Source organism: Prinia subflava, chromosome 6 (genome assembly GCF_021018805.1).
Source record: "Prinia subflava isolate CZ2003 ecotype Zambia chromosome 6, Cam_Psub_1.2, whole genome shotgun sequence".
Classification (NCBI taxonomy): Eukaryota; Metazoa; Chordata; class Aves; order Passeriformes; family Cisticolidae; genus Prinia; species Prinia subflava.
Genome location: NC_086252.1, coordinates 25,948,765 through 25,964,858, shown reverse-complemented (window position 1 = coordinate 25,964,858; position 16,094 = coordinate 25,948,765). Strand labels below are relative to the sequence as shown.

The following is a 16,094-nucleotide window of genomic DNA, read 5'->3' as shown; positions in this document are numbered from 1 at the left end:
TACTAAGGAAACAAATAGGAAAAAACAACAAAACCCCAACATTTTCGCTTTGGTTTTCTCATGTATTTGGTGATATGCAGACATAAGATAAAGAAGCAAATCTTTCTCCTAAATGAATTTGTGGTTTCAATGCCAGACAGGGCAGTAGATAAACCAAAAAAGATAAGCATGACAAAAAGAAAGTGTCACATACAACTTTCTAGTTCTTTCGTAAAAATAGATGCCTTTAGTTTCCAGGACTGTCCATCTGTCATCTTTTGAATTGTATGCATTGATGTATTTTTTTAAATTTGTGGATTCGTGTTTGTACCTCAGGATTGAACTTCATGGCTTTGATTGCTGTGCAGACTCACCTATGAGTGCATGTCCATTTTTCTCTCCTTCTCAGGGGGAACAGCTTCCAGACAGAAGGGATTTTTGGGCTGCATTCGGTCTCTGCATGTAAATGGACAGAAACTTGACCTCGAGGAGAGAGCTAAAATGTCACCTGGTGTTAAACCTGGATGCCCAGGACATTGCAGCAGTTACGGGAACCTGTGCCATAATGGAGGAAAATGTGTGGAAAAGTATAATGGTTACTTCTGTGACTGTACCAGCTCAGCCTATGAGGGACCTTTCTGCAAGGAAGGTAGGCAGCAAGCTTTGATCCCCGGACTTCAGTGGTTTGTGCAGTAACTCTGAATTACAGCACCATTTCACCCTTGTCAGCTTGATGTCCCCACATTTAAAGAGGCTCTATTATGAGCTGTCCTTTCAGTGTTCCTGAATGTTTGTCTTAAGCAGGCTCTAACACCTCCTTTTGTTGACTTCTGTATTTGCCTCAGAAGTTAAATGGTGTTAGTTGTACTAATAAAGTTTACCACGATGATTCCTGTATTCCATTGCATGTACCTATCTCCAGACATTAGGAAATACGGCTGAAATTTTTATAGCAGGTGCTTGACCATGTCTGATGTTTAGGGTGCTTGTTTTTTAAACCTTATTTTGTTCACCTTAACAAATCAAGCCTTTTCTTTAAAAAGTTTTAGAGCATTGAAGTGACAAAAAGAGGTAGTCTTTTTATGTTTTTGTTTCCATTCCTGTGACAACCCATCCAAACGTTAAGAAATTTTTAAAATAGGCATGAAGCTTTCAGGAGAAACCTGATTTGCATGGTTCAGTCTTTGGTGAATGTGTCCTCACTGAACCTTTCTTGTGGCTTATAGGAGATGCTGTCAACACCAGAGAAAAGCAGGGCAAATATGGAACATCTAATTTAGAGAACATGCTTTTTGGAACTAACAAAATCACTGCTCAGTAACAGCAAGGTGCAGTGTGAATTTTTAATTGCCATGGCTGTCCCCCACCTCACAAATGCAACAGGTTTCCTAAGTGGGCTGCATCACCTGCTGGTGTAAATTGGTTTAATTGTTTAATGGAAACAGAAGCATGAGTTCTAGTGATCTGAGGATGCACAGGTAGATGTTCCTCTTCATTTGATGTTCCCAAAGACAGCTTCCGTTACTGGCCGTCTTTGGTCAATGTGCTGCTTTCATAATTAACTTTTAAAAATGGGAGACTGGAAAGAACAATTCTATTGAGGGGGCAAGACAGAGAATATTGCCTTACATGTCACTGTCAGAAGGTGGTGAACAAAGCATTTATTTGGCTGACGGGCATTTGGGCTGCTCATCTTGTGGAATTCAGATTCCAGCACTGAAATAATTGAATTTATGTCTCCATACACTGTTTTTCTCTGTGCCGGGCAAACAATCTTTTAGGAAGGACACACTCTTACACAAGTGAAGGAAGGATGATGTCAGCTGGATCAAGGGTGTTTTTCAGTATTCTACTTCTGAGGCTGTTAGTTCTTGTCCACTCCTGCCTGGGAGATCTGAAAATGTAGTATTTGCAATAATCCCTTTGGTTTCTATGTGTTTTCAGAGGTTTCTGCATTATTTGAAGCCGGCACTTCTGTTACCTATACTTTCCAAGAACCTTACCCAGTCACAAAGAATGCAAGCACCTCAAGCTCTGCCATTTATGTGGATGCTGTAGTGTCCAAGGAGAGCATCGCCTTCAGCTTTCTCACAGCACACACTCCAAGCCTTCTGCTGTACATCAACACCTACTTTCATGAATATTTGGCTGTGATTCTCTCCAAGAATGGTAAGTAGTCTTGATTTGCTACTGCTACCCAAGAGAGACCAGTGTAAATTTGTGAAGTTTTGGGGTTGGTTGTTCTTTTTTGTTGTTGTTGGTTTTTTGTTTGTTTGTTTTTTTGGTTTTTTTTGTGGGTTGGGTTATTTGGTTTTTTTGTGGGAGAATAGTATAGAATTCTGCACTGATTTAAGTTCATTTCTGTGTTTTCAACTTTATCAACTTCATAGTGTTCAGTTCATGAAATGGCCATCACTCTTGTTTATATCCCTTTATTTGGCATTCAGTGCTACGCTTGCATCAGTCTTTGAGTAATCATGTTGCTGGGGCTCAAAATGTGCTTTGACTTCCATTTGGCAAGATTGTACAATAGTAATTCCTTTCTATTTATTCCATAGTGAGATCCCTTAGGCCACCAAGATAAGGGAATGAGAAATACCTGTATGTACAAGAGTGCTTGGTGCAGAAATATACTATAATTTTATCCTTTGCCTCTGTCTTGGTGAATGTATTGCTCCTCGCTGCATTCTTTCAGTGGAGTAAGGCCATTTTGTCTGAATATTAAAGCCAGAATATGTCAAAGTTTTCAAAGTTAATTGACCAAAACGTGAGGTATAAATCCATTTCCTGTTTAAAGATACTTGATGCGGGTACTTTTTGAAAATGTGTAAAATTTTAGGGACATAGACCTTTGTCTTCTCAGTAAAACTATGGCTCCTGAGTCCTTGCAGTGTTTTCAGAACACTCACTCCAGACAAACATCATCCCAGACAAATGGGGAAATTTGAATTTTTCAAGAGTTATCAGGCACTGGAGCACTGGAAGTGATGAGTAAGCTTATTGGTGAGTCAGTAACCTGTGGCAGAACAGTAGGAAGTCAATGTAATGTGGTTGAATATGTGGATTTGAGCAAATGACCCAGACCACTCTGAAGCCTTGAAAATTCCAAAATAACTAAGATTTCAAGTACCATCAAATGAAACCACACAAGTGAAAAAAAAATTAAAAAGGTTTTGTTCTCGATATGGGATTTGCAGTAGTTTGTGTATTGGTTATGTCATGTGGATAGCATTGAGGCTGGCATGGGACAGTGGATTGGCACCCTAATCCTTGGGAGAGGTGACTGGAACAGTAACTGCCTGAATGGTTCTACTCCAAATGAAGCTTCAGCAGGGAGATGGAACTACTGAAGTGACCCTAACCCTCTCCTGTCCAGTCCCAGATTTCCATCTCTAGTTTGCTCCTGTAGACCAGTGTTCATGTTTTCAGATGTATGAATATTCTAGTGTAGCTCCAGGGTAATGGAGGTTAGCCCCTGCTGAGGTGAAACCTTGGAATCTGCTTCTCAGTTACACTCAGGTCTCTTGATGCCACTCAGGCAACTGGAAATAGCCCTAAAGTTAATCACAATGTAATATCCATTTAAATCACCTTTATTGCTGCCAGAGTAGTCTGAAATGACCTTAGAAACATGAGTGAAGTGATTTTTATTGATGGAATACGCTATAGGCAACCTATAATTGTGGAATCTGGAAGGGCTATTCTCTAATAGTGCTTGGGGAAGGAGCTGGGATCAAGACATGAGGATATTCTGTAGCAGCTCAGCAGGAGCAGAGCTTGAGAAAATGAAAATGACCTTTCATTTTGTCAGCTGCAGCATCTGCAGACTTTGGCTTTGACTTAGATGGAGACAGGCACTCTCAGTACTTGTAGAAATTAGGTGGAACAGGTCTTGGCGCAGTCAGGCAGTACAAACAATGGTGCTTTTCTCAGATCTGCACCTCTTTTTATGCACTTGTAATATGGTGGTAACAGTTGATCAGATGTCAGGCTCCAAAATTCTGGACTATATAGTGTAGCACTATATGCAAAGAGTGATTAAGATAACTAGCTGACCTTTGTTAACTCCTGAAAGTCTCCTTCAGGATTACTCAGTGCATGCTTGTGTGACATTTTTACAAGACAGTCATTTCAGTCATGTATATTCTCTGCCTTTTGTCCCAAATGGAATAATTCGTTAGATTTCATGTCCTTTTACTTTTTAGTCTTGTTGGAATTGAAATTATTCCAATGAAAATAGTGTTCAGATATGTTACTCTTTCTTCCTCCAAGAGGTTTATGCTTGCCATAAAGTTACTGGACTATGAATATCAATGTCCTTTGTAGCATTAAAAGTGAGTGTGATTCCTTCTCTCTTACTGGCTCACTTTCAAGGAATCTTGCTGAGTCTGACAGTGTATGGTAGGACATAAGCAGGTTCCCTGCTGGATAGCTGATTGGTTAAATAAAGGTTAGGCTCCTGGAGAAATGGGAATGGGCATTCTCACTTAGGAGGTGAGCAGTAATACTCCTTCCCATAATCCCAAGTCCCTTTCCGCTTGTTAAAAAAATATGTAGGAACAGTCTGTGTATAATTTAATACATCACCTTTTGTAACTATTTTTAAAGCTACTACTCACATATTCTGTTATTCCTCTTTTCTATTATCCACAAAGTGACTAGGCATATTATTAGTTAATAAAACTAACTGTGAGAAGAATGTTTTTCCTACTTCTCACTTCCCCTGTTAAATATTTGACATTAAAGAAGTGAAACTGTTTGCAAGGATTGTTCATAGATTGTACTAAAAGATCTTATATGAAAGTGAACTTGTATAGGCAGCTATGGTCTAATTCAGTCAGGTGTGAAATATTTCCTAAAACCTATTGATTTCATAAAGTTTTTGTGTATATAAAATACTTCTAGAAGCAGTTCCCACCTATATAACACATTCCATACCACTGAGTGTGTTCTTAACTCTGATCAGTGGGCTCATGTCCTGGAAGTTTACAGGTAAGCTTTCAAAAGCTGATGGTTTTAAAGATGACTTAGGGATTGTTTCCTCCTTTAGTTAATCCTGATGCCTTGAAATCATACATGTAATTTAAAAATTATATGCAGATAGGAGCATCGTCCTTTCCTCTCCAGTCTTTCATGGATTTTTAAATCACAGCTACATCTATATGTGTATGTATTGCATATAGATGGGTATATGTATATATACATACACATGCACACATGTATAGGTGGGTGTGCATGCAAAGCTCATGGAGTCCCATCGGTCCCACATCCAAGAGATTAGCAGTTCTGTAATGATTGGCATTTTTAATATCTCTTTCTGTAGAAATTTCAAATTATAGTGCCTGTTACTAAGCTACAGAAAATGGGTAAACATCTCTAATTAGTCTTCTCAGTGTGTCAGTTCACAGAAATTATCCATGGGAAGATATTACCAAGAAAAGAGTATTTTTTTTCTTTCTCAAGCTAGCTTTTCACTGTACATTTTTGCAATTACACAATTTCATGAAGTTACCAGTACCTTTGAAATATTATCTTTGCCTTACTCCCTAAAGGTAATAAGTGATGGGAAAGAAAAATGTTAAAAGAAAGAATACTGAAATAAACTTTATTTCTTCTTTCTTCATTTTTCCTACCCCCTGCAAACAATCAAATGGGATATGGATATGATGAAATATATTGTCTAGAAAGTGTTTTCACAAGTCTTCGATTCTTAGTTTTGTTGGCTTTCTCCATGGAAACAATATTATTCCTAATCTAGAAAAGAAGCAGATAGCTAGCATCAGAGAAGAGAGATAGAATCTCAAGCTATGCTAGAGTGATGGAAAAATTATCTGTATTTATTATCTAATCTCATAAGAAATTAAACATTTTGAGTCCTTTTTTCACACCTTTTCAGCATCTATTGCCATCACACTGAGCTGTGTTCTCTTTTTTTTTTTTTTGAAAGCAAGACTGATTTTGCATAGGAAGGATTAAATACAAGGAAAAAGGCACAGTTAAAAACAGCAATACAAATGAAAACATCTTAAGTAATTCTTAAGTCTCTGGCACTCAGCATACAGAATTACATACAGAGTTATATCAGCTCCATTTCCCTGACCTATAAAGTCTTGAAATCAGTTGATATTTGAAGTGAATAGGAAATCACAATGTGTAACAGAGGTAAGCTGTTAACACTCTAAACCAAAAAAAAAAAAAAAAAGCAAATATTATCAGTGAGAAGCTACTGATTCATTTTTACCTATAAACTCATAATCTCCTGTAATTTTACCCTGTCTCTAAGCCAGGAACAGCCATTCTAATGAACAGGCATTCTAATGAAAGCATGTGAATTCTCCTTATTGTTTTTGCCTTCAAGTATGTTGAGCTGCATCTCCAACAAGCAAAGCTCTTCTCACTCAGTGGAAAAGTGATGCAAAAAGTCCAGTTCAGGCTTTGAGGCAAGGAATCTTTTGATTGTTTACACTGAACACTCTCAAGTGTTATGGGTCAAAACTAAAACAGGGGAAATAGGACTTGGGTGGATTTCAGGGGGTGATTCTTCTGGTTCTTTTTCCTTACTTTCCTTCCTTTCCTTCCTGCCTTAGTTTTGGGACATTAACCAACTGCTTTAGAAAGACCCTCTCAACTACTCTATTGCTTGTGCAGTTGTTTTCTCTTTTGAGCACACTTTGTGCCTTACAGCAGGCACTGCACAACCTGCAGTTTACGTGACTGAAGTGGGGAATGGTGTCAGGGTTCAGGTGTAGTGACTTTTAACAGATCAGCAGCAGGAAGGAAAGTCACGTTGGGAAGTGTGGGAGACAGCTTTGTGGAGGAGACCAGCAACTTTGAGTGACTGAGGGTTGTTCCCAGTCTAGCTCTGGTTCACATATGCCTTCTAAATATAATTGCAAGCAACTGTTGCAGTTGGCCCCTGAAATCCTACATTATTTACTGAGTGAGGGACCACAGACAGTTTGATCAGTGATGATGAATATAAAAGAAATTTTCCCCAGCTGCCTTAAATGAGAAGCTGGCTTTGGTACCATGAGTAGGCAGGGTTGGGGTGACAGGAGATCTGTCAGATTATTTATCTAAAGAGAGAAACTTCTGTTGTTAGAAATGACACTGGTCACTTAGATGTTTCCCTGCTGTAAGCACACTTCACAGAAAATAGGAATGCTGATTAGAGTTTTCACTTCAAATCCAGTACTGAAAAGTCTTTGAGGAAAGAGGTGAAGTTGGCATCCAAATCCAATTTTTTCATTTGTTTGTGTTAGCATATGGCACTTTAAATTTCTAAGTGTGCAAAACTAACTTGAAAGAAGAAGCTGCCATAACATGCAGCCAAGGACTCTGGCAGATTCCTATCTCTGCTTTCCAAGAGGAGAAAACTGAAAGATCTGTCTCATTAGCAGGATTCATGGATATGTTTGTACTCATGAAGATTATTTTGCCATAGTGGAGGGCCAATAGATGTTCTGGAGACCCACAAGGGAAAACAAGGGAACTGTAATTGGATTACATAGAGCAGGAAAGGTTGAACAGGCTGAATAATTGATCTGTTCTCTGGCTATATACAGGCTGACTTTGAACTTACTGCTGTCTGGCATAAAACTCCAGACCACTGGCTGCAGATAATCAGCTGGGAAGAAAACCTGTATTCCCGTTTGCTTATAGGAGGTGTTTATCTCCCAGAAGACTTGAGTTCGTAGTTCGCATTTTCCAGCTGATAAGTCATTTTTATTGTTGGATTTCCTTGGAACTGTCCTGAAAAGAATGAGAGGAAGGGCAGAGGGTCCTGTCTGAATAGATGTTTCATATATATGTGTATATATATGTATGTATATAAATATATTCTCTTCAGTTTTTTTCTGAAAAAAGGGTATTTCAGAACCCCTTTATTGAAAGCTTTAGCCCTGAAAATGGATAGGTGTCGATTTTCAGTTACTTTTGATTTAAGATTATCTGTGTTGTGGACAGACTGAGCTGTGTACTGAGAACTGTGGCCCAGCAGAACCATTGAGTTAGGTGCTGCCTTGGAGCAGTGTAGCTGTTTGTACACAATAGAGAGCCTAATACTTGGAAGACTGAGTCTGGGTCCAAACAAATCTCCTTCTCTGTCTTGTATGTGGTATCCCTATTAATGGTAATTTTTCCCTTAGCATATCAGTTGCCCTGTATGCATCATGAAAAGGTGATTTCTTCCTTCTTGCCTTTCTTGGTGAAATTGGGTGTTTATGTCCTAGTTTTTACAAATGAGAGTGGCCTTCAGGAACTGCAGGGGGAAAAGTCTGGAGCAAGGTAGATGTACAGTTGGTGAAAGAGGATCAGATCAGGGAATTTGCATTAAGCAAACTGGGCACACATAAAGCCATGGGCACTGGTGGGATGCACTCACAAGTGCTGAGAGAACTGGAAGATGTTGTTGCAAGGCAATGGGCACAAACCAAAACACATGAGGCTTCCTCTGAATATGAGACTTTTAGTGTGAGGGTGACTGAGTACTGGCACATCATGCCTAGAGAATTGTGGAGTCTCCATCCTTGGAGGTATCCAAAAGCTATCTGGACATGGCCCTGGGCAGCTGACTTGAAGGGTCCTTTTGGTGGGGCAGGGATGGACAGCATGTCCTCCAGAGATCCCTTACAACCTCAGCCATTCCAAGATTCTGGGAGAAATGACAACAGTTTGCATTTGCATTCCAGTAAGTTACTGGAAGTTTGTGTGTGTAAGCAGATATTTGACTAGAGAAAAGTCATTACAATGCTGCCGTTCTATGGTTCTTGCAAAAGGATTTTTACTAGGTAAATTATTCATTCTTCCTCTGATTTTTCCCATTAGATGACTTAAGAGCATGAGTCACTTCTTTGTCTCCCAGTGGTTGCAGCTAGTTCCAAGCTCAAATATCGCCCTTGAAAGGTTGCTGTAATCAGGAGGTCACTCACTAGAGGACCCAACTTCTCCATTCACAGACTGGCATAACCCAGGAAATAGGCAATCCTTGCTGGTCAGAGGAGCAGAAAATCTCCCAGAGATTCCTGGCCAACCAGGCAGTTTCTCTAGAGCTCAACACAAACAAGCGTTATTAACCACAGAAAGCCATTAATCTACAAAGTTCTGTGCTGCCTTTATTATGAGTTAAGAATGAGAAGGAGGTTTTAGAAGAAGCATATTATTACTTTTCACTAGTTTTGTCTAGAAGATTATTGCTCGCTCTCCTGCTCAGGCATCATGCAGTGCTCAAATTGCTTCTTTTTTTTTTCCTGTTCATACCATCTTTTTTTCTGTGTTCTCATTGCTGAACATAATGGCTATTTGTTAGGTCGGCATGAAACAAGTCCTTGCTTGAACAGGCATTTTTACTGCCAAAATGGAAAGAAGAATGGTTAAAAGATATTAGGAAAAATGGAAACTCAGAGCCAGAATCTTGGTGAGGGCAGGCCTGGATGACTTTCTCAGGGTATCACAACAGGTCTGTCTTTTTTTCCCAAGATCTGTTCACACAGCGTTAATGATGCTGCATAATTTGCAAAGCAAGGTTGAATTTTTGGAGTAAAATTCATAGGATGATAATTTATGTTCCATTCACTGGGTAAAGAACAAAAACTCTTCCTGCTATCCTGGCTGCTCTGATAGTCTTAAGATGTGTAGAGGGAGATGGAAGCCTGGCAAGATTCTACTTCATAAAAGGGTGAGTAAACCATAGGCCTGCTGAATGTCTGAGTGTCAGACTATTGGCATCCAGTGTGTGTTTAAAGACAGAAAGGGAGATTTGAGCAGAGATATGAGTATTGTGTCCAAGAGTGTGACACAGAGGCTTCAAATCATGAAGTTCAACAAGGCTAAGTGCAAGGTCCTGAACATGATTATGGGCAATCCTAAGCACTCTTGTAGGCTGGATGTGGAATGGGTTGAGGTCAGCCCTGAGGAAACAGACTTGGGAGTGTTGATTGAGGAGCTCAACATGACCTGGCAGTGTGATCTCACAAGTTGGAAACCCAAACAGACCCTGCATGGTCCCTGCATCCAGTGTGGTCAGCAAGGTGTGTGAGGGGGTTCTTCCCCTCTGCTCCACTGCAGTGAGATCCCTCAGACAGCTCTGGGCTCCCAGCATGAGGAGGACACGCTCTTGTTGGGGCGAATCCAGAGGAGGGCTACAAAAATCATCAGACAGGCTGAGAGAGCTGGGGTTCAACCTGGAGAAGAGAAGGCGCTGAGGACACTTAGAGCCCTTCCAGTATTTAGAGGGGGACTACAAGAAATCTGGACAGGATGTGTTACGAGAGTATGGAGTGATGGGGCAAGGGGGGATGGCTTCACACCGAAAGAGGGTATGTTTAGATTTGATGTTAGGAAGAAATTCACTGTGAGGGTGCTGAGGCTGTGGAATGGGTTGGGCAGAGAAGTTTTGGATACCCAGCCCTGGAAGTGTACAGGACCAGGTTGGAAAGGACTTTGAGCAACCAAGTCTAATGAAAGGTGTTCCTTCCCATGTCCCTCTCTATGGCAGCAAGTTGGAGCTAGGTGATCTTTAGGTCCTTTCCTACCCACATCTTTCTATGATTCTGTGATAGCCTTTGTTAATGAAGGTTCTTAAAGTGAAAGTGTTTTAAAATTTCAAAGAATCTGTAGAAAAGGTTTGGTTTAAAATTTACTAGAATAAATCTTATCATCAGAAAGCAGATGCTTTCAGGAAGATTTAACTACAACTGAAACCCTCAGTTCTCTTCTTCATCTTTATATTCAGTCATGTTCAGCGAAAAAAAGATAGTTAATGTTGCATCACTTTAAAAAAAACAGCAAACCCTTCTTCCCCAAAAATAAATACCTAGGAATGTAGAGATAATGATAATGACTAACAGTGGGTTTTTTAAATTGCCCCTCCCTCAGATGTTTCATGTCATTTTCCAACAGATGAATATTCATGTATTTTACCAATGGATAAACTATGGTATAAAGAAGGAAGATGATTTGTCACCAGCCTTCAAGCTGGTAGATCCCAAATTGTGGCAGTGCTCTGTCTGTTGCCTCCCGGGTACACAAAAGCACCACTGTGTATGCTTACCCATGAACTGAACTGGAGAGACAGTGTTTATTTTTTTCCCACATCCATGGGTTACCCTGTTCCCATTTTAGACCCAGCCACATCACCACACACAGGAGCTGTTTTGTTCAGAGAAGTGGTCCCCTTAAAATCACTGGAATAAGCTCTGTGTTTAGGTCATTCAGTATGTGCATCGTGAGCTCTCTGCTTGTGATCCTCTGGGTCTTTTTTTTTAGATTTTGCTGTGTTTTTTACCTTTGAAGCAAGAAGCATCTGCCCATTCCCTGTTAATTGCTGGTCAGTCTGTGTTCAGCCAGCTAGCAGCTGGTTGGAATGAGATGTCTGTGAAGGTTAAACACATTTCTCAGTCACGTAAGGGAACCAGCTACATTTATTGATGTTTAAGTGACAATCTCAATCTGGGTCCAGCTGTCTAGCAGGATTGTAAAGTGAACTGAGGTCATGGGCCTCCAGATAGGCTCCTTTTGCTGTGTGTGTTTTTTTTCCTAAGTTAAAGACATGCAATATGAAGACAAAGTGCTGGTTTGGTATTTTTTATTTCGCATAAGATGTCCTGAATATGATCCTTGAGTCCTGAATGTATCAAGCATTGAGTGAGAGGCATTCAATAACCTCCTTTTTTTTTTTTTTTAATTACAGGAAGAGACTGCAAAAAACTGAATGCTGGATTTTTTTTCTAAGCCCTATGAAACAATAATGTCTAAGCAAATGTAATAGCTGAGTAGTGATATAAGCAAACATGTTCAACAGTTTTTCTTCTTTGTTTTTTCCATGGAAAACAAATAGCAAGAGTCATCCCCTAAAAAATGGAACTACTTTCTTAGTTAAATGCCACTGGACACTGAAGAGATGGGCTCTGTTCTTAAAATCACCAGCAGCACTTCCAGTGGAGAGTAAATTTACTGAGTAAATATCCCTGGGGAAAAGCTGCTAATTAAGGAACATGTTTCTAAGCCAGCTGCTCCTAACTGAGAAAATGGTGGTTCATTTTTAAATATCTAGGCTATGAAGAGGGACACTGCCACAGTGAAGCTGTGCAAGTTCCCAGAGATGTATTTTGTGGTGGAGATGACTGAAAATTGTCCTGTGTTGTTCTGCAATCAGGATTGAACTAACATTTATACCTCATGATCTGCAAATGGCTTTTGAGTGAAATAATTTAGGTTTTTAAAATTTAATCTTTTTTTCATAATAGCAACATCAGTAGCCTATATTCCACCCTTGGTTTCATTTGTGCTTTCCCTAATTATTTTCTTTCAGCTATACCTTGGGTGAGTCTGGAGGGTGCATGTGGTGGTCTAGTTAAAATCCAGCAGTTCAACAAGGGTGACTGTCGAGTTGAGACAGCTCTAAGAAGTTCTGTTACTCCTAACCATCTTTCTGGGTGCCTCTGAGGCAGAACACAGGCAGGGGTAGTCCAATGCCCTTTTATCTAATGCAGTGTTTCACTGTTTCATACACACATTTTCCCCAAATCAGAGTTGTCAGCTGCCCTGGTTTAAATTTGTAACTGATGTTACACGATGGTGATAAATTTGTACATTCTACATGTGCCACCCACATGTGTTCCCTGAATTAACCTCAGCTTCTCTGAGCACAGCAAGATGTCTCGCCAGCTGCTCCAGCCAGTTTAAGTCATTAAAAAGTGCTGCTGAAGTTGGCGAGAGTAGTTGGGCTCAATTTGGGCTCATTTAGAACCAGTTGCCATAAATAAAGGTCCTGCAGAGAAGTCTCAGACTCCAGAGGATGCCATTCCCTTCCTTGCTGTTTGATCCTTCAAGATGAAGTGACACAAGACCTGTGGTCCTGGTGACACGTGTGACAAGAATTTGACTTAAGAATGATGGATTTACAGATCAAATTGCTGATATCCATTTCTGTTTTCTGCAAAGATGCTTTAATCTTTTTTGCTGAATACCTAGCACTGGCCGAGGTCTTTCAAACAAGGGAGTCTTTTCCTTAGCTAGAATGCTCTGTGTAACATCCTCCCTTTTCTAGATGATGATTTAAAAATCCTATTTGATTTTCAACACAAGCTTTGGCAGTCCAGAATGAGTGCAAAGTTGGTGGGCATAGGCCACAAAGCCAACAGATTGTTTCTGACATTCCACACAGGCACTGCTGCACAGGCAGACAAAAGAAAGGCAGCTCTCCTGTTGGCATGTTCAATCAGCACAGGTTTGGGACACAGAATTTGTAACACCATGACCAAACTATTTCTTCACACTGCGCAGTCTGGGAATATTTTTTTGGTTCTTCAGACTGAACACTTTGAAATCTCTAACCAGTTTTGTATCCTTATTACCACTAGACATAAGAGCTACTACAGCAGCTTAGCCTCCGAAAAAAAAGCAGCAATTTGAAGGCACCATGCTGGTGCTGTAGCTGCCTGGAGGTTGGTTATGCTGACACTGATCATTAGTGTTCTTCTAGCAAGTACAAGTGCTGGCCTCCATCATCATTGAAAGAGTGTCCTGGGAGTGTTTTGTTTCAGAAAAGCCACCTCAGACTTAGTCACCAGCATGGGGTGGCATAAATACTGCCCTTCAGTCTCTGTTTCCCAGGACATCCCTCTGCACAAAGGAACCCCCAAGAATCCTGTTCAAAAGGCTCTTAGCTGTTTGATATCACCAGGGAGATGTCACTCAGCCCTACAGTTGTGGATTATAGCAGGTTGCAGACTGAAGACCATGGGGATGTGCAGCGAGCCAGCTTTGCCCTGGCAGCGGCCTCATCCCAGCAGCGTGGCAGCCACATGGAATCATTTCCTCAGGAAGTGCTGAAAAGAGGCCGTGCTGTGCTCGGTAACTCTGTGGCTGAGCTAAGCCTGCCCCCCTCTCAGGCTGCCCTAGAGGCAGAGTTCAAAGCTGAAGGGAATGGATAGCTACAATAATCATGTGTGAATCTACTCTTACCTAATACTTCTGGGGTAATGTGCCCACTAAATTTCCTAGCCCAGGCCCAGAAGAAGGATATCTTTCTTTTTCTTTCTCTCCCTCCCTTATTGAGTTAAAAACAACTGCTCCAAGCAATTCAATGTACATTAGAGAAGGAACACAACTGGTTGTGCATTGCTTGAGCATTATGACACTCCAGGTGTGCATGCTCAGGCATGGAGAGCTGAAAAGAGGATGACAGGCTTGACTACAACAAGACTGACAGAAATTACACTGCTCATGATTAGTGTGAACCCCTCTTGTGAGACTAAAATGATGCAAAATAAGAAGAGGGAGAATAGAGCTGGTTTATGCACTGATTTAAATTTGCAGTTACTGACACTGGGCTGATGTGATGGAGAAAGTCAGTGGACCAGATAATCAAAATTCAGAGGACAAAATAAAATTCTTAATAATAATCCTAATTAAAAATCCATTTATTTTGCTTGTCAAGTAATAAAATGGCAATTTAATCTGCCAGGAAAACTATTCTGTAATCTTAAGACAGAAGTTTTAGTATTGATGCAAGGCAAACTCTCACCTACAACGGTGAAAATTCAAAACACCTCACAAGATGAGCCCATGTACTTCTGGTTTATATTAATGCAGTTTTTCCCCCAGGCAAAATGCCAATTTGAATTCAATAGTTTTGGAGAGCAGCTGTCCATAAGAAAAGTTGCTGCTGGAACTCAAAGCAATTTAACAAAATAAAATGCCATTCACCGATCTCTTTACATGATTTAAGGTGAAATTGCACCACTTTAGAAAGTAAGATCTATTCTTAATGGATGCCAAGAGCCTCCTCCATTGTCTCCCAAAAAAGTGGAACAGATGGTTTCTGGTTTAAAATCAGTGCTTCCCTGACAAAGTCAATGGGTAAATCCCAGTTTGCAGCAGCTGAGAGCCTGGATAGCCTGCATGTCCTGCTGGCTCCCTTTGAACACAGATGTGCTGGTTGTTGTTGTTGATTACCTGCATACAGTATACCAGTTATAATGTTATATACATGTGTGTTCATAGCCTTCAAAAGGAGCAGAGGAGTTTTGTTCACATTTACAAACTAAGGTCACAGACCACACCCAGGCCCTGTTCCATTTTCTGCTTTACATCCCTTTCAAAGTCTCCAGGTAAGAGGCAGCCTATCAAGTGCTTCTGCTGAGAAATGATTTTTAGTTTGGAGCAGTCTGTTAGACTATCACATTTTAGTTCCAGCTTTTACTCTGTGTGGTCATCTTGGCCGTGGTGTGCAGGGTCAGTCAACCTTTCCACTTTTTATCAGCTCTGCCCATTCCAGAGCAAATCTGAAGAACTTCCTTGCACTTGGGCTTCTTTTCTCATGTATTTCTTAAGTGTTTCCAAGATGTTTACACTGTTAATCCCTGCTGATGCATGTTTTGTTCAGCACCAGATAATGGGACTGTGATTTAGGTTTGGACCTTTGAGTGTGACAGTCATGGTGATGGACAGCACCTCCTTGCCCTCACTGCAATGAGGGCTGGGAGCTGTGCAGTGTGATTTGGGGCAGCTGAATTGGGACCTATAATATCACACGGAATAATTTAGCAGTTTTTACTGACCTTGATGTCTTCACAAACTCCCCTCTAATGTCCATAGCTATGTGTGAGAATTTAAATGCCTTTTATCGCTTTTTTTTTTTTTTAACTTTAAAATTTCTCCTGATCCAGCAGACCTCTCAATCAGCTAAAAAGCCTTCATCCTAACAGTTCATTCTCTTTTTTTTCTTGATTTTGGAAGCTATTTTTTTATCCTACAAACCCCAGAGAGTGTCAGTGCTCATCTGGGATATGCTGAATTTTGTAAAACTTTTTTTTTAAAACATACAGCTTTTAGAAGGAAAACATCCTGGTAAGGGAAAAGGAGGGGGGATGATCTTAACTGGACTAGGGATTCCATCTCGAAGGGATACCAACTTCACTGTGAGATGTATAGAGGTGGAAAAAGTCCTGATGCTTTTCAGAAAAGGGAATAAATGCAGGACCATTTCTCAGGGTTGGGGTGCTGTCAGCATTCATTTTCTCTTTGGAGACAGTTAAAAATAGCACCAGAACAGCTTTTTTAACTCTATGGTACTACAATTCCATGGATTTTGGTTGCCAATGCATAAAAAA

At 40.4% G+C, this 16,094-nt stretch overlaps 1 protein-coding gene across 1 annotated transcript in view; it reads left to right on the top strand.

The window, feature by feature from the left end:
* CNTNAP5 (contactin associated protein family member 5) overlaps positions 1–16,094 on the top strand; it is a 269,761-nt gene that overhangs the window by 229,067 nt on the left and 24,600 nt on the right. Inside the window, exons 18-19 of the mRNA XM_063400823.1 lie at positions 389–628; positions 1,924–2,148. Of these exons, the coding sequence (XP_063256893.1) occupies positions 389–628; positions 1,924–2,148 (465 nt within the window). The remainder of the gene's footprint in view (positions 1–388; positions 629–1,923; positions 2,149–16,094) is intronic.